This window comes from Artemia franciscana, chromosome 3 (assembly GCF_032884065.1).
Source record: "Artemia franciscana chromosome 3, ASM3288406v1, whole genome shotgun sequence".
In the NCBI taxonomy this organism is placed as follows: Eukaryota; Metazoa; Arthropoda; class Branchiopoda; order Anostraca; family Artemiidae; genus Artemia; species Artemia franciscana.
In genome coordinates this window covers 32,418,715-32,445,871 of record NC_088865.1, presented here as the reverse complement: position 1 = coordinate 32,445,871, position 27,157 = coordinate 32,418,715, and the positions used below count along the sequence as shown (strand labels likewise).

At 36.6% G+C, this 27,157-nt stretch overlaps 1 protein-coding gene across 2 annotated transcripts in view; it reads right to left on the bottom strand.

Moving 5' to 3' along the window:
• LOC136025175 (uncharacterized) overlaps nucleotides 1-26,734 on the bottom strand; it is a 45,082-nt gene extending 18,348 nt beyond the window's left edge. Inside the window, exons 1-2 of one of the 2 annotated variants that reach the window (XM_065700945.1) lie at nucleotides 26,675-26,734; nucleotides 504-820 (exon numbers count right to left, since the gene is read on the bottom strand). In XM_065700945.1, coding sequence (XP_065557017.1) covers nucleotides 504-806 — 303 coding nt within the window. In that variant the 5' untranslated portion in view covers nucleotides 807-820; nucleotides 26,675-26,734. Of the gene's footprint in view, nucleotides 1-503; nucleotides 821-15,277; nucleotides 15,356-26,674 lie in introns of those variants that run through there. The other variant, XM_065700946.1, reaches the window with a different exon arrangement.
• Nucleotides 26,735-27,157: the final 423 nt, after the last annotated feature.

Below are 27,157 nucleotides of genomic sequence, written 5' to 3'. Positions count from 1 at the left end.
CCATTCTGTCCAATTGATTTGAAATTACTGCACGCCTATTAACCAAAGAGCGTAATTACTTGACGACCCTTGCGGTAATTCCGCTATTCGCTATTAATCATTGTAAACTTTGAAAGTAGGTAAGATACATAATAAAATTCTCGAGTTCTGTCAAATGCCCATTTCCTAGATGATTACGTGACACGAATTGAGTCGGGGGGGGGGGGTAAGATGGAGTTCATGCCCACCCCAAGATTTGATCCAAATGGCGCCTCTGGGTTTAATACCAATCTATTTATTTAAAGTCTGTGCTAAGCAAAAAGCACTTTATATAACCTGTATTCTAATTATAAAAACTACCCTATAATTAGCTTAAAGTCCGATCATTTGTGGATTGGCTGGGGATCCGCGATAATCAGAATATCGTCATTTTTCAAAATATTATAAAATCTAATTTTGATCTTAACAATTTCAAAATGCATGAGATCTTATGATAAATCAGTAGTAATAAAAACACTAATTACCTGTTTGTAAGTTGTGATAGCAATGGTGCTACCATTATTTAATACCAGATGAAAAATCTCTTCACATTCTAGTCCGTAGTTTTTCGAGTTTGTGTTTTCGATGGTGGTTCCAGCGGCTATTTCTATTTTCTCTTCTAATTCTGGTGTTTTTGGTGGAATAGCATCCCTTGAAATGGTTTTATTAGAGACACTACGACGAAATGGTTGACTGAAACGGAAGTTCTTAGAATCGAAACTAGTTCTTCTGCCTAGGCTAGGTGTACGAGCACCAGGATTCGGACAAATGGATGGTGATCGCTTCATTATTCAATAAAAACCTGAAATTTTAATCATTATGTGTTTAAAACTCTATGTTTGCAAATCTGTGAATCAAATTCACCTTTTTTCAAAGCCAATAAATGTTCTATTGAGCCTTTAAAATATCACTTTTTTTACTTTATAAAAGATTACTTCAGGTCGAAAAGGGGTAGATTCTCTCTGCAAAAGGAAATGAAATTGATTGCTGAAGGGGCAACTAAGAAGAATTTGAATTAATTTTAACTTTTGCTTTTAATTTTTTTCAGTACTAGTCATTATGGTATTTGATCAAAATGAAACAAACAGGAGCCAAAGAATGTCAATAGATGTCATTGAGATTTTATGAAATGCATCTGAAATTGCTGCTTTTGCCAAGCGCACTTTCTATGTCGACTCAAGACTCCACATTACGGAGCCAATAATGGCATCTCTGAAGCTGAAATTTTTGTCTCCAAGAAAAAAAGTTTGACAAAATCCCCCTGATATCTCTTTTTTTTGCGATACTTATATTTTTTGCATGATTTAACAAATTTCTAATACCTCCTCCCCCCAATGTACCCTAGCGCACTTGATTGTTACTTGGAATAAACCTGAAAAAGCTATAGATCTATTTTAACAGCCCCCCCTCCCCCACAATAAAAAGAAAAAATAGGATGTATAGGATAGGTTGGCTAGGCATCTTAATTTCTGTATTAATTTCGATCAATTGTAGCGTAAAACTAATAAGATTTAAGGCCAAGATAGCCACCATAAAAGGAGAATCAGAGCGCCATCTAAAATTTATAGTGGAATCGTTAAGCATTAATTCACCATATTCCAGTCCAGCATCACCATGTGGGCTAATTCTTTTAGATTCCCTTTGGCTATCAGGATTATTGTCTTTCATTCATGAGCATACCTGGGATAAAATGAAGAGAAAGGATAAGGAACCATTCCTCCGTTCTTAGTCAAAAGAGTTGAAAGTTGAAAAATGGTTTCTGAATAATAAGTATGTCACCGGTTTAGTTTGAAGTGGAGAGCTTGTGTCTCTATAGAGAACTCCTTGCCATCTTTAAATAATATTAATTTAAAAAACTTTTTCCACAAGGCAAGTTTTTCAAAGAAAAGTAAAGAGCTCCATTATCAGCATTGATCTAGCTCTCAAAGGGATTACACCCTTTTGAACTTCTGAATTGTTTAAACTTGATTCTTTAACCTTGAATTAATTCAGTGATTACAGAAGTCGTGCAATCTGATACTTCAATTTTTTGCAGTCAGATTTTTGGCGTTTTAAATTGAGAAAATTGGATACGATGGCCAAGTGCGGAGTGTGGAAAAAATCGGATATTATTTGTGGATGGTGTTCTGAATGTCAGAGTACGATGATTAATAATCAGCAGGTCTCCAAGGTCAATCGGGCCACCGACCAATAAGGTGATTGCCACTGCCATCCGTGGACCTGCCCACATAAAGATAAGTTTCTTTTCGTCTCTATCTTATGCTAATCAAATTTTAATTTTATTGATTTTTTTTAGAATAGAATAGAATAGGTTTTATTTGCACAATCTCTCGTAGTCATAAAACTAAATGGCGCTTGTGCTTACAAAAAAAGGAAATCAAACGACGAAAAAATCAGAAGACGAATAGGATTAAATCAACAATTGTTATAGTTTGATACAAAGAAAGGGATGAATGAGTTGGAAAAACGATTTGTGCGTGAAGGAGGTGCTGCTAATCTGCCAATGTTCTTCTACCTAATGCTTCTATATTTCACTAAAACTGATGGTAGTATCGATCTGTGTTTATCACTTTTGAGAAGATATTGGCCAAATTCAAGGATCAAACTGAAACGACGCTCTTGAAGAGAGGGACTTTGTAAAGTGGATAATGCTAACTTATATTCAGTAAAAGCATCGCACAATATTACTTTGACTGCTCTTTTTTGTATTGGCTCAAGCTGGTCACTTAGGTAAATAGTGTTATTGACTTGTGGGCCCCATACGGGACATGCATACTTTAAAATTGGTCGGATGTAAGTGAGATAGGCTATCCTTAGTTGTGCCACTGAGAAACCAAATCGATGCATTAGTATAAGTGTCCGTATCGCACTATTGGCCTTTTTGATAATTGTATCGACATGAAGGCTGAAAGAGCAGTTGATGCTAAACTTGACATCAAGCACTACTGCTGAAGATTCACTAGGATAAGGAGGAGGAGGGCACACAAAGTCTTTCTTCAGGGGATTAAAGCGAATGATTTTAGTCTTTCCTTCGTTGATTTTGAGGCTGTTCGCAGTACATTCATCTTTAAAGTTATTCATTATTTCGTTAAAGAATTGGGGAACAGCTTCAGACTTCTCAATGTAAAAAATTGACCACTAAAAGAAGAATATGTTTCTGCGCACCCATGGTGCGTAGTCTACCATGGTCGGCAGTCTAGGAGGAGAAGGTCGACTTTAGCACTTCCTCGGTCGAGCCACTTGACAATGAGATGGTACATCCGTACTAAACAAACAGTTGTGTTGCTGCCTCTTAATATCCATACTGATACGGGTCTAGATGTGCAGAGACTTGTGACATAAATTTGCGGTAAATAAACGTTTCTGCCACTTTAGAAAGGTTCGGAGTTATTGACATAGGCCGGAGTTAATCACAAGATTTTGGACACCTTACTTTTGGAATAACGCGGACATATGCTCTTTTCCACGCATTAGGGAATACTTGCTGACGGAAACATTAGTTGATTATAGAAGAGAGTGGCTTAGCAAAAAAATGGCGAATTTGCGTAAGAGCTTTACTGGAAGCTCACCTGGGTAGGTCGCAATGTTCGCTTTCAGTCTTAGGAGTTCCTTATAAAGAGTGAGTTCAGAGAATTCACATACGTCATCAATCTCTGCACAAGCAATGATAGTATCAATTTCTAATTTGGTGATTGATGGAAATGTGGTACAAATGTCAACAAAAAAAGTATTGACTGCATTAGCTGAGGTCAAGGTACCGTCCTCTTTGAGCAGCCTTAGATCTCTGAGTGTTGTCTTACCGGTAAGTCTTTTTACTGAGGAATGCCATTTGTGGGGGTCTACTGTGAGTAAGGGAGTAATTTTATCCCTCACATACTGCCTCTTGGCACGCTTGTTCAGTTTAACGATATGATTACGTAACTTGGCTGAAGCGACGGTATCACCAGCGATATGAAGGCGACAACGGGTTTTTATTAAATTCTTTAGATCATTGGTTATCCACGGTTTATCAGTGTCACTCACAGTAATGACTTTTACGGGGAAACAAGTCTGAAACTGCTCCTGAAGCAGAGTATTCAGCTTATTGACTTTGATATTAATATCCTGTTCAGAGTAAATGTCCTCAAACTGATAATTACCGATCCAGCGACCAAATGTAGATATCGAGTCCTCAGTAAGTGGTCGTACTGTATATTTGACTGGTTTTGGCTTCGAAATTGCCAAACTAGCTTCCCAGAAGATGATAAAGTGATCAGAATTCAGAAGGGGTCCTTGGGATCTCGGTGCGTAATAAAAGTCTTTCAGGTATGTAAAAATCAAGCCAAGTGTGTTGCCACTTTGATAGGTAGGTATTGTAACGGCTTGTCGCAAGTCTAAAATATTTGAAACCCATTGCCTATTAGTTTGATTAAAGTCTCCGGCAATAACAAAGCCAGGAAAGACATGCTTGCGGCGTATTTTGTCTACGAAAAACTGGATGTGTTCAATCAAATCTTTCCTGTTTTCAGCACATTCAGGATAATAGACCGAAACAACAATTAAAATCTTTTTGATAGACGTGCAGGTTTGCATTCTGTTCATAATATTTCGTGGTCGGAGTCAATAGGCTCACTTAACAGCTTTGAGAGTAGGTCATTACGAACATAAAGTCCAACGCCTCCTCCTCGACGATTCAAGCCACGATCGCAACGCGTATTAAAGTAGCTTGTGTAACCTTTGATGCGCGCCGATTTGTCAGAAGTGTCCCAACATTCGCTTGTTATTATTATTGAGGCGTTGTTCTGCCTGTTGCCGTCATGGATCCAGCTAACGTTAAAATCGGAGATTTGTTCCTCGCCAAGTTTTTGAGTTGTCCCCTTTGGCCTTTTCGAATCCTAGAAGTTATGAAGACAAATAATAGAGATAGCAAATTTGTTGTTTTTTGCTACGGCAAAAAATACGACCGTCAGGTTCTATCCGTCGGGAGTTTACTTAGTTTTGATGGCAACAAGGAAGCATCAACAAAAAAAAACTAAGGGTGTTAATCATGTATTTGCAGAGCTAAAAAATCGTCCTGATGCTTTACAACAGTTTCTGAAAAAAGGGAAAGATTCGGTAAGAGATAGTCTACTCTCAGATCCCGCTGCTGGTCTTCGTATACTAGTAATGGCTACAGAGAATGAACTTGCGGCTACAAAACAAAATCTATCTCAAGAAATCGAGATAAAAATTAACGAAAAGCCGAAAAAATGCTGAAGTAAAAAAGCTGAAGTAACTTCTGACGGGTAAGACTAATCTTGATTAAATTTATATATTTAAAATCAGCATTCTTTTGCGATCAATGAGATTCTTTTGATGTAACTATTGGCATCAAAATTCCATGTTTTAGAGTTTTGGTTACTATTGGGCCGGGTCGCTTTTTACTACAGTTCGTTACCACGAACTGTTTGAAACTAATAATGTCTGATCATTACCTATTTAGTCTACAGGATTATTTATCAAGAGGTATTGCCGGCGATGATGGTATACCAATTGTTGAGCTAAGGCCTATGAGGGAGATTGATTAGATTCAGTTGCCTTACATTCATGATATCAATGAAAAGAATCTCCGACTATATTTTTGGAATGTCCACGAGATTACAAGCTACCTGGATATTTTGGAATTAATTGAACAATTTTCTTCTTCTTTTAATATTATAGGAGTAAGTGAAACATTTTTTAGTTCAAACCAGTCTCAGTCTCTCTCACTGTATTCATTTCTAGGTTTTTATCTTCGTGTTAAGAACCGAGTGGTGATGAGTCATGGTCGTGTCAGATCCCTTGTAAAGAATGGGTTGAAGTATAACAAAATGAACGATCTTAGTATATGGATTGAGGGTAAATTTGAAGTTTTTTCAATTGAAATTGAATTGGATGGGAGAAAAATATAATTTGCATGGTGTATAAGCCACCCAGTACTCACCTGGATGATTTTGTGGGAGGTATTAGTCATCGGATTTCAATGGTACTTTCTGAAGCAAGTTATTTTGCTATGGGTGATCTTAATTGTAACCTGCTTGATTTGTTTAATCATAATTCTGTTTTTTTCTTAATTCTTATGATGTCGAATGATCTATGCCCGGTTGTGAGTGTACCCACGAGGATCATTGGACAGAGTGCAACCCTAATTGATAATATTCTTGTCCGTTCTGCCGATTTCAAGCTTTGTTATGCTGGTTTTGTGGCTTTTCCTGGTTCTGACCATCTTCCATTGGTGAGCGTTATGAAGTATCAGTTGTACAGATAGAAAATAAAGACAAGGTTAAAGAAAAAAGGGAATCGTCAAAAGCTTATGGAGGTGGTTAGTTTTATCGATTGGACCCCAGTGTTTTCTGAAGAAGAATCCCCTACGAAAGCACTTGATAATCTAATGTCTGTTATTCTACCCACTTTTGATTATATGTGTCCTATTAAGGTAATGAAAGTGAAGAAACAGTAACCCCGTAAGAAATGGATAACGAGTAAAATACTCGAAGAAAGAAATATAAGGATTAAGCTTTATCAAAGATATCTAGATGATAAAAGTGATGGTTCGTATGAATTGTTCAAAAAAAGCGCAATTTAGTTAATAAATTACGTCGCAAAGCTACGGCCGAATATGATGATAGAAAGTTTTCAAATAGCAAAGGAAATATGAAAGAAACATGGAAACTGATAAATTAATGACCAGTGGAAGTGCTGAAATTGGAGGGATGAAGTACAACTTGAAGGGTTCACCCCTGATGATCAGTCTAGAATTGCTAATAAGTTCGAAATTTTTTCCTCTAATATTGGTATTAAATTGTAAAATAGTTTAAAACGTCAACAGGTTCAAAAATACATGATATGTGATAATAGAGGTGAGAGTTTTGAATTAGCCTTTGATCCGTGTACAAGTAATGAACTGCTTAAAATAATAAAATCTCTTAAATCAGATTCTGCAGGAGTGGACAGCTTATCTCTTTGAGGGTTTAAGGTAATAATGCATTATATTCTACTGTATCTGCTTTTCATTATAAGCCTTTCACTTGAAAAATGCGTTTTCCCTGATCAGCTAAAAGTTGCAAAATGGATGCCATTTCATAAAGGTAGCCCTATAAAAAGGAAATTGAGAATTGAAGACCGACTTAGATCCATCCATTATTTTCGGAATTATTATAAAAGGTTGTTCATAAACTTCTATATAGTTTCCTACTAGCTAATGGTTTGCTGAGCGAGACCCAATTAGGATTTTGCAAAGGGCACTCGACGACGAATGCTTTGCAACAAGTTATGGAATCAATTAACAGCGGTATGGACAGAAGTGAAAGTCTTCTGTCTGTGTTTATAGATGTTCGTAAAGCCTTCGATATGGTTGATTTTTAAACGCTACTAAATCGGATGGAGTCGTTAGGTGTCCGTGGAAAGTGCATAAAGTGGTTTGAAGTATATCTCACAGGGAGATCCGTCAAACTAGTGTGGAATGATGTGCGCTCAACAGCATTTCTAGTGACTTGTCGAGTACCACAAAAATCGAGTGTTAGGTCGGCTGCTTTACTTCATCTATGTTGATCTCATGCGTCTTTATTTGAAAGATCGTTCTTATCTCGTTTGCTGATGATACCGTTTTAACTGTGTTTGCCTCATCTGTGAAGGATCTGATAAGAAAAGCGAATCTTGCATTGGAAAGGCTGGAGATTTTCACTTCAATAAGTCTATTGTGTGTAAATGTTTTCAAGACATTTTTAATGACGGTCTGTAGAGTTAGTATACCACTGGATGTGTCTGGCCAGGTAACTTTATGTGGTAATCCAGTTCAGCAAGTTGATCATCTCCGCTACCTTGGTGCTTATCTTCTTTGTCATCTGGCATGAAAATGTCACAGTGACGCAATTTCTTCAAAAATTGCCCGTGGGGTAGGCATACTTTCTCCCTCAAAGAACACTTTTAACTATATATTGTTCGTTGGTTTATACATATATCTCCTACGGTTGCCTTCTATAAAGCAGTAATTTCTTATGCAATTATAGGATAGTGCAAGTTCTACAAAATAAAGCTGTTAGAACTATTGGTAGGTATGTCCAGGATATACATGATGCATGTGCATCATTTAGGTCCCTGAAGCTTCTTAATGTAGGCCAGATAAAAGATCACCAAGCTGGAGTGTTTGTGTTTCCGTGTATGAATGGTTTGCCGCCTGATGTTTTTAAAAAAATTTTACCAAATTAATAGTGACTTATGGAACTAGTGAAATAGTGATAATTATGGAAGTAGGCAAAGTGATAATATAGTTGTTGATTTGCGTCGTGCTACCACGTCTTTGTTTTCAATAAAACAACTAGGTCCATCTGTATGGATTGAATTCCCGCTGAGCATTAAGGCGGCGGATGAATTTTAAGATTATTTTTTGGGGGAATTTGTTGAATTTTATCATGGCTGGTAGTTTGGTTAGGGGAAGAAGAGGAGCTGAAGAGGTAAGGGAGTGCAGGGGCTAAGTTGGGTTGGGAGCAGGGTAGGGAATAGGAGGGGTTTGAGTATTGACGAGTGATGGAGACTAGATTTGTAATTTTTATTGTATATTTTGATTTATCTATTATTATTTTTAAGTCGGTGTTTACTTATTTATCGGCGTTTATTAATTTATTTATTTTTAGTTTATTTATAACAGTTTTAATGAATAGTTGAGTTTTAAGTAAACAGTCGAGTTAATAGATAAGTAGTTACATGGACTTTCGCGTGACCACAAGCCCTCATAGGTTTTCTGTAACGCCAAAGTGTTGTTAACTTATTTATTTGTTTGTTAATGTGGATTAATAAACTTGTGAACTTAAACTTAAACTTATGAAGATTAAGCCAAGAATGAGCACAAATAAAGTCAAATAATCTTCCTAGCATAAAAGTACCACAAATCACTATGTATAAATAAATGAAACTGAAAACGAACAGAAATTACAATAAATAACCGAGTCAAACTCAAAACGAGAAAAAATCAACATGATTCGGGCTGATAGCCCCCATGCCTTCTCAAGACCAGGACATAATTTGTGCTTTATTGGAAAAAAAATTGCCGTGGATTGTCAGTTTAATTGACATTTACTGACATTTCTTCCACAAGATTTTGATAATTTCTTATTTATAAAAGTAGGAAAGGTAAAAAAAAATTCAAACGTATTTTGTTTTCAATGAAGCGCAGGTTGTGTTCTGGTCTTGAGAAGGCATTGGGGTTATCAGCCCCATTCATGCTAATTTCGCTCGTTTTGAGTGTCACTCGGCTATTTATTGTAGTTTTTACTTGTTTTGAGTTTCGTTTATTTATTGATAGTGATTTGTGTTAGTTTTACGCTTGGAAGTTTATTTGACTTTGTTTTTGCTCTTTTTTGGCTTAATGGAGATCTTTAATTTTCTTTGAGAAACTTATCTTGTGGAAAAAGTCTTTTAAATTAATTTCTTTTCTTTTTCTATTGACATTGTCTTTTTCATGGGAGAAATAATACTGCATATATTTTCAGTGTTTTTTCTTCTTTTTTTTTATGAGAATTCATAGTATGGGTTGCTATTTATATGTTGGAGAAACTTTTTCATCAATTTTTATTCCTGACACAAGCATTTTTTTTTAATTTAATTTTATAGCTTCTGAAGTTGACCTGAAAAATAAAAGTTAATATAATTCCCAAAAGATTCTATATAAGCTCTTGGAAAACCTGAACTCAAATACATTATATTTATTTATCTAAATTTTAAGAGCAGAAGTAGTAATAGTAGTAGCCCAAAAAGCATCAACTTAATACCCCCAGTCGTTCTCGACATATTGCTGAGGAGTCCTATGCAACCGTAAACACAATACCTTTTGATTTATTTTAAAGTAACATTTAGTTTTAAAGCATAATGGTCAATTACGTAATTGTGGGGGGTTGACATACCTAATATCCCTAGAGACATAAGTTGCTGGACCGTTCTATTATGATGAACAAAATGGTTGTATCATAATTTTGACTGGATGCGTTTGAAAAATGAATGGGCTTGAGAGAAGGACTGCTTAACATCCAATCTGTTCTTACTCTCAAAAAGGGCACCAGACACTAGCGCAGTAATTTGAGTGCAAGGGGGGGGGGGGTAATTCCCCTCTTCATACATCTAGTAAAGGCACTTTAAACAAGTAAAAAAAAGTGAAAACATTTTAAATGTAATTTGTTTTAAGTAAAGTGCAAATCATGTTCTGGTCTTGAGAAGGCATGGGGTGTATCAGCCCTAATCATGTTAATTTTTGCTCCTTTGAGTTTGACTCGGTCATTTATTGTATGATTTAAATAAACAAAATACGTCTAAACTTTTTTAACTTTTTTGACTTTAATAGATAAAAAATTATTAAGACTTTAAGAATATATATCACTATATGTATACTAACTGACAATCCACACCAACTTTTTATAGTAAATTCCAATTTATGTTCTGGTCTTGAAAAGGTATGAGGTTGTCAAAGTCATAATTCGTAGGCCTATCAACTACCCTGAATAAATTTATTATCTCAAAATCTTAATTAGATGTGTTTTAGGAATTCATGGGCGGGGTGGCGGGGGCTTGTTACCCTCCAATCACTTTTGACTAATAAAAAGGGCACTGGCCTTTTCAATTTCCAATCGAATGGGCCTTTTCAAAGTTTCTACGACAACAAATGGGTATCTCAAAATTTCTATTAGATGCATTTCGGGAAAATACGAGATGTTGGGGGGGGAGTGGGCGTGAGGGGGTTATCTACCCTCCGATCACTCCGAATCTTAAAAAGTGCACTAAACTTCTTATTAAAAATCCAATGAGTCCTCTCCGAAGTCTATGCGATCACTCTTTTTACATATGCCTTATGCGCCCCCAGGACATAACATACAATCCTTACCCTGAAGGCTGTGCAAGGGGGGGGGGTCATCCTCAAAGACATACTTAACGAACTTTTCAATTACTTTGAACGAAAAGAATATTTCAAAATTTTGATTAGATGTATTGGGGAAAAGGGTGCGCGTGGCAGGGGGTTTAGTTGCCCTCCAATCACTTTTGACTATTAAAAAAGCACACTTAGCCTTCAATTTCCAATCAAATGAACTGTTTTCGAAACTTTTACGAAAACAAATGCCCATCTCAAAATTCCTGTGTGATGCATTTCGGGAAAATGTGAGGTGTGGTGGTGGTGGGTGGGGTATCCACCCTCTGATCAGTCTGTACCCTAAAAAGAGCACTAGAACTTCTGACCACCAATCCAAAGATCCCCCTCCGAAGTTTATACGATCGCCCTTTCTATATATGCCTTATATGCACCCAGGGCATGACTTGCAACCACTGCTCTGACGGCTCGTGGGGAGGGAGGTTGTCATCATCAAAGACATAATTTCCGGAACTCTCATTTACTTTTAACAAAATGGCTATCTGAAAATGTTGATTGAATATGTTTGTAGAAATGGTGGGGGTGGGAGGGGGATTATATACTCTCCAATCACTTTCGACTATTGAAAAGGGCAATTTCCAGTCGGATGACCTCTGTTCGAAATTTATAAGAAAACAAATGGGCATTATGCATTTCGGGAAAATACGAGGTATGGGGGGTATCTACCCTCCGATCACTCTGAATCTTAAACAGGGCACTACAATTTCTGATTACAAATCCAATGAGCCCCCTCCAAAGCTTATACGATCACTCTTTCTATATATGCTTTATATGCCCCAAGGACATAACTTAAAACCCTTACCCTGAGAGCTCTGGGGAGGGAGGGGGGTTGTAATTCTCAAAGACATAATTCCCCTACCTTTCAATTGCTTTGAACAAAATGGCAATCTCAAAATTTTGACTGAATGTGTTTGTAGAAATGGTGGGGGTGGGAGGGGGGCTATTTTCCCTTTCAGTCACTTTCTACAATTAAATATGGCACTAACCCTTTCAATTTCCAATCGATGGAACTCTTTCCAAATGATCATCTCAAAATTTCTATTCAATGCATTTCGTGAAAATACTAGGTGCGTGGGGGGGAGGGGAGGTTCCACCCTTCGATCAGTCTGAACCTAAAAATGGCACTAAAACTTCTGATTAGCAATCCAATGAGCCCCCCGAAGTTTAAAAGATCACCCTTTCTATATATTCTTTATGTGCCCCAGGGCAAAACTTACAACCCTTGCCCATAGGGCTGTTGGGAGTTTTCATCCCCAAGTACGTTCTTTCCGGACCTTTCAACTACTTAGAACAAAATGGCTGTCTCAAAATTTTGAAAGAATGTGTTTGGGAAAATGATGGGCGAGGGAGGGGGGTTAGTTGCCCTCTGATCTCCTTCGACTATTTAAGAGAGCACTATCCCCTTCAATTTGCTATCAATAGAGCTCTTTTCAAAGCTTCTACGACACTCCTATGAAACGAAGTACCCTAGACTAAAAAACAAGAGCTAAGAGCTCATATGGCACTTATGACGAGGTCGGAAGAGCCAAGAGCCAAGAGCTTATATAGTATGAGCTCTAGCAAAATTCTAAGAATCAATAGATTGCTTTAGAAGGAAAATCAGAGGCTTAATGCTGGTTGGGATTTAAAATAAGTGCTCTGAGTCACGAGGTCCTTCTAAATATCAAAATTCATTAAGATCCGATCACCCACTCGCAAGTTAAAAATACCTCAGTTTTTCAAATTTTTCCTCTCCCTTCAACCCCCCAGATGTTCTAACCGGGAAAACGACTTTAGCAAGTCAATTTGTACAGCTCCCTGACACGCCTACGAATTTTTATTGTCCTAGCACGTCCATAAGCACCAAACTCGCTAAAGAACTGAACCCCACCATCTAACTCCCCCAAAGAGAGCGGATCCAGTTCGGTTACGTTAGTCACATTTCTACGACATTTGTAAGCATTTTCCAAGATTTCTGGTTTTCCCCTTCAGCTCTCCCAATGTCAACAGATCCTGTCGGGATTTGAAATAAGAGCTTTGAGACACGAGTTCCTTCTAAATATCAAATTTCATTAAGATCCGGTCACCCGTTCTTAAGTTAAAAATACCTCAATATTTCTAACTTTTCCAGATCAACAACCCCCAGCTCCCTTAAAGAGAACAAATCCGAACGAATTATGTTAATCTCGTATCAATAACTTGTGCTTATTCTTCCCATCAAGTTTTATCCCTATATTTCCACTCTAAGCACTTTCCAAGATTTCCGGTTTCCAAGATTTCTGGTTTCCAAGATTTCTATTTCCCCCTCCAACCCTCCATGTCTCCGGATCCGATTTGAATTGAAATGGAGCATCTGAGACATAAGATTCTTCTATATATCAAATTTCATTAAGATCCGATCACCCATTCGTAAGATACCTCAATTTCACGTTTTCCAAGAACTCCGGCTTCCCCCTCCAACTCCTTCAGTGTCACCGGATCTCGTCAGTATTTAAAATGAGAGTTTTAAAGCACAAGATCCTTCTAGATATCAAATTTCAATAAGATCTGATCACCCGTTCGTAAGTTACAAATACTTCATTTTTTTAATTTTTCCGAATTACCCCCCCACCCCCAGCTCCACCAAAGAGAGCGGATCCGGTCCAGTTATGTCAGTCACCTATCTTGGACTTTTGCTTATTCTTCCCACCAAGTTTCATCCCGATCTCTCCGCTTTAAGCGTTTTCCAAGATTTTCACCATTCCCCCTAATGACACTGGACCCGATCGGGATAAACAATAAGAATCTAAGTTTCGAGGTCCTTCTGAATATGAAATTTCATTAAGATATGATCACTCTTTTGCAAGTTAAAAATACCTCATTTTTCCAACTTTTAGAATTAACCTCCCCCCTAACTCCCCCAAAGAGGGCAGATCCGTTCCGGTTATATCAATCCCGTATCTAGAACTTGTGCTTATTTTTCTCACCAAGTTTCATCCCGATCCCTCCACTCTAAGCATTTTCCAAGAGTTTAGGTTCCGCCCCCCCCCCTAACATCACATTCACCGGATAAGGTTAAAATTTAATATAAGAGCTCTGAGACATGATAGCCTTCCAAACATCAAATTTCACTAAGATCCGATCACTCCTTCGTAAGTTAAAAATACCTCATGTTTCTAGTTTTTCAGAATTAACCCTCCCCCCCTACTTCCCCAAAGAGAGCGGATCCGACCCGGTTATGTCAATCACGTATCTAGGACTTATGCTTATATTTCTCACCAAGTTTCATCCCGATCCTCCACTCTAAGCGCTTTCCAAGATTTTAGGTTCCCCTCCTCAATTCCCCCCAATATCACCAGATCCAGTCGGGGTTTAAAATAAGAGCTCTGAGACACGATATCCTTCCAAATTTCAAATTTCATTAAGATCCTATCACTCCTTCGTAAGTTAAAAATACCTCATTTTTTCTATTTTTCCGAATATATTTTAATACCAAGTGCCATAAAATATATATATATATATATATATATATATATATATATATATATATATATATATATATATATATATATATATATGTATATATATATATACATATATATATATATATATATATATATATATATATATATATATATATATATATATATATATATATATATATATATATATATATATATATATATATATATATATATATATATATGTGCCCATATCGGTCATTACATAGGCAGCGCTATTGCGCTGCCTATGATTCACAAAAGAATGTATGATGGAAATTTTAAAAAAAGGTAAATGTCACAGAAGACAAAAATTCGTTACGAGAGGAGAGGGATTTCCCAAGATTTCAGGCAGTTATCACTTACATTCATACGAATTTTTTTGCCAAAAAAAGAAGAAAAAAATATAACAATTGATCATGCTTCTTACAACAGTCAGATCAGTTTTATAGTTTAAATAACCGTGCCTAGTGAAATATACCAAAACGATTTGTCTAAAGACCCCCTTCCCACACACACACACACACACACTGAAGAGTCCACAAAAAAAGTCTAAAATGGACGTATTTTAATGTTTTGGTCCGTCTTTTTAAATAGTGTCCACTGAACATCTAAGCTAGTCTTCTTACAGTCTCAGCTCCGACCCGTGCAATGTCAGGTATGGGTTTTTTTCACCTCTAAAACAAGTCGGTTTTTCTACGTGACCTATTCTTTTATGAAAATTTCAGTTCCAGAGGTTGTAATTCTTTCTTTCAAATAGGGGACTCTCTTTAATTTACCACCAAACTGACCATCCTCTCGAGTTGTCTCAAAGCTTTCACTCAAATATTTGCCCACTGTGCTTATTTTCCTCGTTACTTTATTCAACAATCCATGTAAGTAATCAACAAACCATTAATATACTGATCAACAATTTTTCTAGAACCCAATATTAGTAAATATATCCTATATTCTCAAATTATGAATTCAGACTGTCAATTTTTTGGGAATGGAGAGTTATCTATTTCTTGCGTGTTTCCGAACCTGAAGTAAGCGGTTTTTTCTATTCGATAACTCTTTCAAACTATGAATACAAAAGTGTGCAAAAATACAGTACAAGATATGGTTCTATAGCTATAAATAAGGAAATTCACAAAGAGAAATAGAAAATTGGGAAATATCCGTGGCTACTGTGGTAACAATGTTTTGCCTCCTTGAAACCCATGAAACAAGCTCTGACTAAATTTCAGGCATTTTTAAATTTCTCACAAAGCATTGAACTAGATAAAAACAAGAGGATAAAGTGTGAATATTATTCATTCTGATGATCGATGGCTTTTGAAAGGTCTATTCATCAACTTCACTACTACCCAGTCAGTCACTAGTTATAGCCTTTTTTGCCATTTTCACTTATATTTATGCTGTTACTGTAAGTCCTTTTGAAGCTGATTGTCTTTAAATTTATTTTCAAATTACGCACCCAGTCAAAATGATTGTGAAAACATACCAGTTTAATGTTTTATGAAACAAAATTTACTATATTTACTATATTACTGTATTTACTATATTAAATATTACTTTTGAGTCTTAGATTTTCCGCATTTTGTAGCTATGGTTGGCTGTAAAGAGTGTCGGTTCTTCTTTCATGAATAATTAATACGAAATTTGCATATTAATGTTGCTTTTTTTAAACTAATAATGACCTTAAAATAACCTAAGTTTGATTTTTGTTTCAGTCGTTTAAGAGCGACTCTTGAATCATAAAGGTTATTTAATTAGAATAATATTCTCTTGAAACTTTAGCCTTTTGAAACTTTAGCGCAAGAGCAAGCTACTGAGGAGAGGCAATCCATCTCATATTTGTAATATTTTCTTTTTGTCAAACATTACAAATATATTCTAATTATATTTAATTACTGACTGTTTATTATTTAATTGCTGACTGTTTTTTTAAATAATTTCAAGAAATCCAGCTGTCCCTCTATGAAAAATTCCCTTCTCCCGCGAAAAATGTTCTCACATTGGAAGATTCTCCCCCGTAACGTAACGTAAATTAGCAATATTTGCGGAACTAATTTTCTAGGGCATAGAACAGTCGATTTTTATGAAAATTATAGTCACAAGTTGACCAATTCCCAAATGACTGAAATGAATGAAAGAAAAGATCTTTAGGAGACATACGTAATAATTTTTGTTCGTTTTAAGTTTTAATGCTATTCCTTACTTTAAACTGAAAAAAAACTTGTTTTTCTTTTTTATTTAATATCAACCACAAGCCGAACACTTACAATATCTTTGGTTTATCAAACAGTTCGTGGTAACGAACTGTAGTAAGGAGCGACCCGGCTCAATAGTAAACGAAACTCTAAAAAACGGAATTTTGATGCTAAAATATACATCAAAAGAATCAGATTTTCATGCGGATTTTAAATATATAAGTTTCATCAAATTTAGTCTTTGTCATCAAAAGTTACGAGCCTGAAAAAATTTGCTTTATTTTAGAAAATAGGGGAAAACACCCCCTAAAAGTCACAGAATCTTAACAAAAATCACACCATCGCATTCGGCATATCAGAGAACCTTATAGCAAAACTTTCAAGCTCCTATCAAAAATGTGGAATTTCGTATTTTTTGCCAGAAGACAAATCACGGGTGCGTATTTATTCGTTTGTTTGTTTTTATGGCACTTGGTATTAACCAAGTGACATATAGCAATCGCCAATTCTTTCGGTCTGTCTGTCTGTCGGTCCCGGTTTTGCTACTTTAGGCACTTCCAGGTAGCTAGGACGATGAAACTTGGCAAGCGTATCAGGGACTGGACCAGATTAAATTAGAAATAGTCGTTTTCCCGATTTGACCATCTGGGGGGGGGGGAGTGGGGGGCCGGTTAATTCGCAAAAAATAGAAAAAATTAAGTTTTTTTAACTTATGAATGGGTGATTGGATCTTAATGAAATTTGATGTTTGGAATGATATTGTGTCTCAGAGCTCTTATTTAAAATCCCAACCGGATCTGATGACATTGGGGGGAGTTGGAGGGGGGAAACCTAAAGTCCCGGTTTTGCTACTTTAGGCACTTCAAGGTAAGCTAGGACGATGAAATTTGGCAAGCGTATCAGGGACCGGACCAGATTAAACTAGAAATAGTCGTTTTCCCGATTTGACCATCTGGGGGGGGGGAGAGTGGGGGGCCGGTTAATTCGGAAAAAATAGAAAAAAAGTATTTTTAACTTATGAGCGGGTAATTGGATCTTAATGAAATTTGATGTTTGGAATGATATTGTGTCTCAGAGCTCTTATTTTAAATCCCGACCGGATCTGATAACACTGGGGGGAGTTGGAGGGGGGAACCTAAAATCTTGGAAAACACTTAGAGTGGAGGGATCGGGATGAAAATTGATGGGAAAAATAAGCGCAAGTCCCAGATACATGATTGACATAATCGGAAATGATTCGCTCTCTTTGGGGTAGTTGGGGGGGGGAGTAATTCTTAAAAATTAGAAAAAATGAGGTATTTTCAACTTACGAACGGGTGATCGCATCTCAATGAAATTTGATGTTTAGAAGGATATCGTGTCTTAGAGCTCTTATTTTAAATCCCGACCGGATCTGGTGACGGTGGCGGGGAGTTGGGAGGGGGAAACCTAAAACTTGGAAAACACTTAGAGTGGAGGGATGGGGATGAAACATGGTGGGAAAAATAAACACAAGTCCTAGATAGATGATTGACATAAACGGAACGGATCCACTCTCTTTGGGGAAGTTGGGGGGGGGGGGTAGTTCTGAAAAATTAAAAAAATGAGGTATTTTTAACTTACGAACGGGTGATCGGATCTCAATGAAATTTGATATTTAGAAAGATATCGTGGCTCAGAGCTCTTATTTTAAACCCGACCGGATCTGGTGACATTGGGGGTGAGTTGGGAGGGGGAAACCTAAAACTTGGAAAACACTTAGAGTGGAGGGATCGGGATGAAACTTGGTGGGAAAAAAGCACGAGTACTAGATACATGATTGACATAACCAGAACGGATCCGCTCTCTTTGGGGTAGTTGGGGGGGGGTTAATTCTGAAAAATTAGAAAAAATGAGGTATTTTTAACTTACGAACGGGTGATTGGATCTCCATGAAATTTGATATTTAGAAGGATATCGTGTCTCAAAGCTCTTATTTTAAATCCTGAGCGGATCTGGTGACATCGGGGGAAGTTCGGGGTGGGAAACCTAAAATGATGGAAAACGCTTAGATTGGAGGGATTGGGATGAAACTTGGCTGGAAAAATAAGCAAAAGTCTTGCATAAGTGATTTAGATAATTGGAATGGATCCGCTCAATTGGGAGGAGGGGTAATTCTGAAAAATAAGAAAAAATGGCGTATTTTTAACTTACGAAGGAGTGATCGGATCTTCATGAAACTTCATATTTAGAAGGACCTCGTAACTCAGATATCTTATTTTAAATTTCAACCGGATCAAGCGTAATTGGGGGGGGGGCAGTTGGGGGGACCGGAAATCTTAGAAAATACTTAAAGCGGTGAGATCAGGATGAAACTGGATGGGAAGAATAGAAACCTGTCTAAGATACGTGATTGACATAAATGGACCGGATCTGCTCGCTTTGGTGGAATTGGGGGGGGGGGGGTAATTTTGAAAATTGAGGTATTTGTAACTTACGAAAGGGTGACCAGATCTTAATGAAATTTGATATTTAGAAGGATCTTGTTCTTTAAAGTTGTAATTTCAAATTCCGACCAGATCCTGTGACATTCGGGGGAGCTGGAGGGGGAAACCGGATTTCTTGGGAAACATGAAAATTGGGGTATTTTTATCTTACGAATAGATAATCGGATCGTAATGAAATTTGATTTTTAGAAGGAATTCATGTCTCAGAGCTCTTATTTCAAATCCCGACTAGATCTTTTGACATTGGGGGGAGTTGGAGTGGGAAATCTTGGAAAATCACTTGGAGTGGAGGAATCGGGATGAAGCTTGGTGGATAGAATAAAGAAATGTCCTTGATACGTGATTGACAGAATCATACTTGATTCGCTCTCTTTGGGGGAGTTGGGGGGAGGGTTCAGTGATTTGGCGAGTTTGGTGCTTCCTGACGTGCTAGGGCGATGAAAATTGGTAGGCGTGTCAGGGAGCTGCACAATTTGACTTGATAAAGTTGTTTTCCCAGATTTGACCATCTGGGGGGCAAAAGGGAGAGGAAAAATTAGAAAAAATTAGGGATTTATAACTTACGAGTGGGTGATCAGATCTTAATGAATTTTGATATTTAGAAGGACTTTGTGACTCAGAGCTCTTATTTTAAATCTTGACCGGCATTAAGCCTCTTTTTTTCCTTTTTAAATCAATCTTTTGATTCATAGAATTTTGTTAGAGCTCATACCATATGATATCTTGGCTCTTAGCTCTTCTCGCCTCGTCACAAGTGCCATATGAGCTCTTAGCTCTTGTTTTTTGTTTTTTTTTCTCTTCCCCAGGGGTCATCGTATCGACCAAGTGGTCCTAGAATGTCGCGAGAGGGCTCATTCTAACAGAAATGAAAAGTTCCCTTGACCTTTTTAAGTGACCAAAAAAATTGGAGGGCACCCAGGCCCCCTCCCACGCTCATTTTTTCTCCAAAGTCAACAGATCAAAATTTTGAGATAGCCATTTTGTTCCGCATAGTCAAAAACCATAATAACTGTGTCTTTGGGAATGACTTATTCCCCCACAGTCCCTGGGGGAGGGGCTGGAAGTTACAAACTTCGACCAGTGTTTACATATAATAATGGTTATTGGGAAGTGTACAGTCGTCTTCAGGGGATTTTTTTTTGGTTTTGGGGGTGGGGTCGAGGGGAGGGGGCTATGTGTGAGGATCTTTCCTTGGAGGAATATGTCATGGGGGAACAGAAATTCAATTAAAAGGGCGCATGATTTTCTAAAACTACTATAAAAAAAATAATGAAAAAATAAACATGGGAGTTTTTTCAATTGAAAGTAAAGAGTAACATTGAAACTTAAAACGAACAGACTACGCTTATGAGGGGTTCAAAAAGTACTTTAGCATAAAGAGCGAGGTATTTAGGAGGAAATAAATACCTCGCTCTTTATGCTATAGTATTTTTAGTAATTTCAACTATTTATTCTACGGCCTTTCTGATTCAGGGGTCATTCTTAAAGAATTGGGACAAAACTTACGATTTAGTGTAAAGAACAAGGTATTAACGAGGGTACAAACACCCTCATATACCTAATAAAAATTAAAGAATATAAGAGTTTGTTACGTCAGCTAATTCTTAAGTTACGTATATTTTTTACTAATAAAAATATTCGTTAAAAATTAAAATTTATAGTTGCCTTTTTATGTAACCGAAAAATTGCATGACAACTAGGCCTCCTTCCCCATCCCTTATTTCTCAAAACCGTCTGATCAAAACTAAGAGAAAGCCATTTAGCCAAAAAAGGAATTAATACGCGAATTTCATTTTAATAATTTATGTGTGGAGAGCCAAAATCAAACATGCATTAATTCAAAAACGTTCAGAAATTACATAAAAAAAACTAGTTTTTTGAACTGAAAGTAAGGAGCGACATTAAAACTTATAACGAACAGAAATTACTCCGTATATGAAATGGGTTGTCCCCTCCACAATCCCTCGCTCTTTACGCTAAAGTTTGACTCTTTGCCACAATTTTGCTTTTTAAAACGATTAAAAGCTTTAGCGTAAAGAGCAAGGGATTGCGGAGGGGACAACCCATTTCATATACGGAGTAATTTCTGTTCGTTTTAAGTTTTAATGTCGCTTCTTACTTTCAGTTAAAAAAACTAGTTTTTTTATGTAATCTACTACTACTACTACTAATAACTCACTGCAGCACCAAGCCGCCTGAGGCCAACACAGCTACGCACGCTCCTCCTCCAACCTAATCTATTTAAAGCCTCCCTCTTTACACCCTCCCAGGAAGTTCCCATTTCCTTTAAATCCTTATTTATGACATCCTCCCAACCCAGACAAGGACGACCTGCTTTCCGTGTAGCCCCAGACGGTTGGCCAAAAAGGAAAATCTTCGGTAATCTGTCATCCTTCATCCGTAGAACGTGGCCTAGCCATCTCAACCTTTCTTTCATAATAGCCCCAGAAAGCGGGATTGAACCACACTTTTCGTACAACCTACTGTTTGAAATACGGTCAGTCAGCCGGGTACCCAGAACAATCCGTAGGCAATTTCTCTGGAAAACATCTAGTAAATTTTCATCTGCTTTTCGGAGTGTCCATGCTTCAGAGCCATATTTGACCACTGTCATCACTGTAGCTTCCAATATTCTAATCTTGGTTTGTAGGCTTATCTTTCTATTCTTCCAAACTTTTTTTAACTGTGAAAAAACACCCTGAGCTTTAGCTATTCTACTTTTAACATCTTCACTGCTCCTACCATCTTTACTAATAATACTACCAAGGTAACTGAAGCTCCCAACCTGATCAATCTTTTCGTTACCTAAGGTCACCTGTTCATCTTCACTTATTCCTAACCTTAGTGACTTAGTCTTCTTAACATTAATTTTCAAGCCTATTTTAGCACCCTGAACTCGTAAAACCTCTAAAAATTCATTCATTTTGCTCACACTTTCATCTAATATGCTTAAATCATCAGCATAATCTAAGTCCAGGAGCGTTCTTCCTCCCCATTTGATTCCATGGTCTCCAATTGCCTTTCCTGTGCTCCTTAAGACGAAGTCCATCAAAATGATCCATATAAAGGGGGATAGAACACAACCCTGCTTAACTCCTGATTTAATACAAAACCAGTTGCTAACCTCATTTCCTACCTTAACCGCAGCAGTATTATTCTCGTACATAGCGCAAATCACTTTAATGTATTTTTCTGGTATACCATATAACGATAAGACCTTTGTTAACGCTGTTCTATCAACAGAATCGAAAGCTTGCTCATAATCGATAAAACTAAGGACCAAAGGTGTTTGACAACGAAGGGACTTCTCAATTATTAACCTAAGAGTGAAAACATGGTCGACACATCCTCTACCTTTTCTAAAACCGCATTGTTCTTCCCTTAAAACTTTGTCTACAGCATGTCTCAGTCTAAAAAGTATCACATTACTCAGTAATTTGCTACCTACAGAGACCAGACTAATGCCTCGATAATTCCGACATTCACTCTTGTCACCTTTCTTATACAGTGGTTTAATTAAGGTTTTCCTAAAATCATTGGGTACTTCCCCTTTTTCAAAAATCATGTTCATAATCTTCAGTAGCTTATTCCTAACCTCAGAGCCACCATATTTAAGGAACTCATTAATCATACTATCAGCACCTGGGGCCTTATTATTTTTTAATCCTTCTAGTACTGTCGCTAATTCTTCCTCACTAAACAAATCTTCCTTCACATCCAAGGTATCAATTCACATCAAGGTATCATAAGCTGCTTAAGGTAAAATTAAATGACAAGATTGGCCAGAAAATAACGCAAACAAATCATTGCTTATATCGGCCATTATTTTACAGATTTCGAACATTAGCGTAAAGAGCGAGGTATTGGCGAGGGGTGAACTCTTCATATTCGTTATATGAGGGGTTTGCCCCATCTCAATATCTCGCTCTTTACGCTAAACTTCGAATTTTGTTCCGATTCTTTAAGAGTAACCCCTGAATCACAAAGGCCGTTTAATTAGAATAGATAGATCTTTTGAAATTATCAAAAATACTTTAGCGTAAAAAGCGAGGTATTGACGAGGGAACAAGCTCCCTCATATACGCAATAATTTCCTTTCGTTAGAAGTTTCAATGTCACTCCTTACTTTCAGCAGAAAAAACTTCTTTTCTTTTTAATTTAATTTCGGATTGTTTTTTAAATAATTCTGGGACATCCAGCACCCCCTTCATAGAAATTATCTTTCCCCATGAAAAATTCCTCCATGAAAAGATCCTCGCGCGTAACCCAATCCCTCCCCCAACAGAAAAAAAATCCCCCTCGAAACTGTGTACTTACCAATAGCCAATACTATAGGTAAACAATGGGCAACACTTTAGGGAAAAAATGAGCATGAGAAGGGGCCTAGTTGCCCTTCAATTTTTTTGGTCACTTTAACAGGAGACTAGAACTTTTAATTTCGTTTCGAATGAGCCCTCTCACCTTATTTTAGGAACACCAGGTCGATACGATCACCCCAGGGAAAAAACAAATAAACACGCATCCGTGATCTTTTTTATGGCAAAAAAAAATACAAATTCCTCATTTTTGCAGTTAGGAGCTTGAAACCTCTATAGTAGGGTTCACTGATACGCTGAATCTGATGGTGGGATTTTCGTTAATATTTTATGACTTTAGGGGGTGTTTTCCCCTTTTTCCAAAATAAGGCAAATTTCTCAGGCTCGTAACTTTTGATGGTGGGTAAACTTGCTGAAGCTTATATATATATAATCAGCATAAAAATTCGATTCTTTTGATGTATCTATTGTTATAAAAATTCTGTTTTTTAGAGTCTCGGTTACTATTGAGCCGGGTCGCTACTTACTTACAGTTCGTTACCACGAACTGTTTGATTTCAGGCTGATTAATGTAAGAGTAAACAGACTAGTTAGCATGGTTGAGTACTGGGAGAAACTAGCAAAAATCTAGGCTGCTAAGGCAGCACACCAAAAGCACTTGAGAGATTGGAGAAAAGGTTCTTGGGTTATCCCAATAAGATATATTTTAGGAAGCTGTGCAGAATCTAAGTGGTGGAATGACAGAAAATGCTCAGTGCTAGAAAAAAAGGGGGTATTTAAACAAGAAAGGTTTATTTTAAAGAGCCAGAAAATTTAGGAATGGTATTGCGAGACAATAGGATCCCCGTCCCTCTCTTCGTATGAAGGAATTAAACAAGAATGGGATGAAGAACTTTATTTTAAGACAAGGGTTAAGAAGGAGAAGCTAAGGACAATAATATTGGGAGGGGGAATTTTTTTTACCACTTGGTGATAAAAAAAAGTTTTTGAAAGGGTAAATTCGAATATATGTCCTTGTTTATGTCCAATGTGTGAAGATGAGGAGTATGATTTAGTTTATTTTTGAATTTTTGTAAGGAATTAAGTGGGCTAATGAATGAAATTTTTTCTGAGGTGGTATATATAGGAGAAAAGGGTGGATTTTATATTAAGAGGCAGAAGTTCTACGAAGACTAATAAATTTCGAAAGTTGGTGGGCTCAGGTATGGTAGGTAAAGACCATTTTCTGAAATTTATTTATAAATTAGTTTCGATTCAAGAGTTTGTCTTTTTTATAAATCAATATTGTTGTATTTACGTATCAAGGCTAGCCCATAAGGGGTTGTAGTTTTGATGAATATCATATCATATTGTGCCATATTAAAGTGAACCTGCACATCAAACACAAGAAAAATGTGAGGAATAGCGAGGAGTAGTTCCTGAAGGCCATGGGATAAAAAAACAGAAAAAAGCTACTCATTACCTGTTTGCGGGTTTAGTATGTTCTTTTTTTTATCTTTTAATAAAAATAATACGAATATTCAAAAGCATTTATCGACATGATACAATAGCTACTAGAAACTGATGGGATATCACATCTGATATCCCATCATATAAAAAATGCAAAATCCCACATTTTTGTAGATAGGAGCTCGAAACTTCTACATTAGGGTTCTCTGATATGCTGAATCTGATGGTGTGATTTTCATCAAGATTTATGACTTTTAGGGGGTGTTTTTCTAAAACAGGCAAATTTTCTCAGGCTCATAACTTTTGATGGATAAGACTAAACTTGATAAAACTTACATATTTAAAATCAGCATCAAAATGCAATTCTTCTGATGTAACTATTGGTATCAAAATTCTGGTTTTTAGAGTTTCGGTTACTATTGAGCCGCGTCACTCCTTACTTACAGTTCGTTACCATGAAATGTTAGATTCAGACATTGTTACCATGAAAGTGGAATTAGACACATTGGATTTGTTAAAATCCTTAAGGAGTGAAGGAATGTATATAAGACATCGTGAAAGGGTTTTTCACCAGAATGTTTTTCAACTCGACCATAAGAAATTCAGAGGATCATTTGATTTTGAGGAGGATCTTTCGATTTTGAGTAGCCCTGGCAGTTCTTTCATTTTTTACAGAGGGCTCCCTTATAAGATAGAACGAAAAAAAATGTATTATAGATTTTTTAATATATTTATATCCAAATTAACGTACTCTGACCATCTTGAGAGTAGCAAAGACTTCGAAAAAAGGAATTATTATCCGAAGCTTAGGGACAGAGAATTTTAAACTTCTCATATAAGGAATCTAGGTATATTAAATATAATTGCGACGTAAAGTTTATGATTTTACAGTTAGTCTTTTTCTAAAATAAGCGTTTTCGCCATTGTGCCACTGCTATCCGGCACACTCAATGTTCGGTGCTAAGAGGTTTTAAGCTCGAGATTTCCTTTCTTTTTAGAAGGGTTTTATTAGGGTAATTAAGGCAAAGGTACTCATGACAAGAAATAGAAACACTAAGGGGGAAGATATCATCGGTAAAATTAAAAACGGAAATATTTCGAAAAACGCGAATGCATGTGGGAAAAATGGAATAAGGAAACAAAGAAAAGCAAAGATTGGAAATAAACGGAGTTGATGTATGTTTCAAAACAAAGTGATGACAATAAAGAGAGTAAGAGAGGTTGCATCATAGAGATCTTGTAATATATTACATGTTATATTTCATTTGTGGTATGTAATGTTATGCGGTACTTGTGTATTATTCAGAACACACTCAATAAAGGAAGTTAGGTTCTCTCGTGAAACAAACTACAATGCAGGTAGATTTTAATTAAATACTTTATACAGAGAGGTGGTTTAGGTTATGTTAAGTTAGGTATTTGATATAATGTACCCCCTAATTTGCAAATATATAGCCCAAACTTTTGTAAAGCTAATGAAATGAAACAAAATATGATGAAAATGTAATACTTTTCAGGAAAATTCTAAGATTACAACTTATAATTGCCTCTTTTTCAGTCTTTGGCAAATCCCAAATCTTCATTTCAAAATCCATGTTCAGACACTATTTTCTATCACTATTCGTAGCAAACTAAATTGAGTTTTGTCTTTGTGGCTATGAAACCGGTTTTTCTCATAAAATGTACCTGCATCGTAGTTTGTTTCACGAAAGAGCCTAACTTCACTTATTGAGTGTGTTCTGAATAACACACAAATACCTGTTATACTTGAAACAAAAATAACACATCGAATATACAACTTAAAAGAGAACGGCAATAGTAAGCTTAAAAATGAAATTAATTTACATAATAAAAACTATCCAACCTTTTCAATCTGAATATTCTCCACTACTATCATGAATGTATGAACATCACTGCTTCGATCGGCAAAGTGGTAAGCATATTTCCATCTTTGGCTTACCGAAGAAAGTAGTCACGCTATTGCATGTTTATAAGAATGTTTCTCACCTGCACTGCATGACATTCTAAATTACCTTTTTAATTGAGAAATTAGGGACTATGGTTTTCTTTGAACTGTGAATATGTCTTGCTAGATGTTTCATGACTCTGTTTTCGTTCCGCTAGCAAAATTAAAGCTGAAATAATTAATTGAATTCAAATTGTGACACGTAAACTGTCAAAAGAAAAGAAAAAAGAAAATAAGTTGTTCATACATTGTTATTTAGCTGAAAAAAAATCGACCAGGAATAACTTTAGATGATGTCCAGCTCATTCCTCTCAGAAAAATTCCCCCGAAAATCTTCCCCGGGAAATATTCTCAATGGACAATCCGCCCCACCAGAAATTA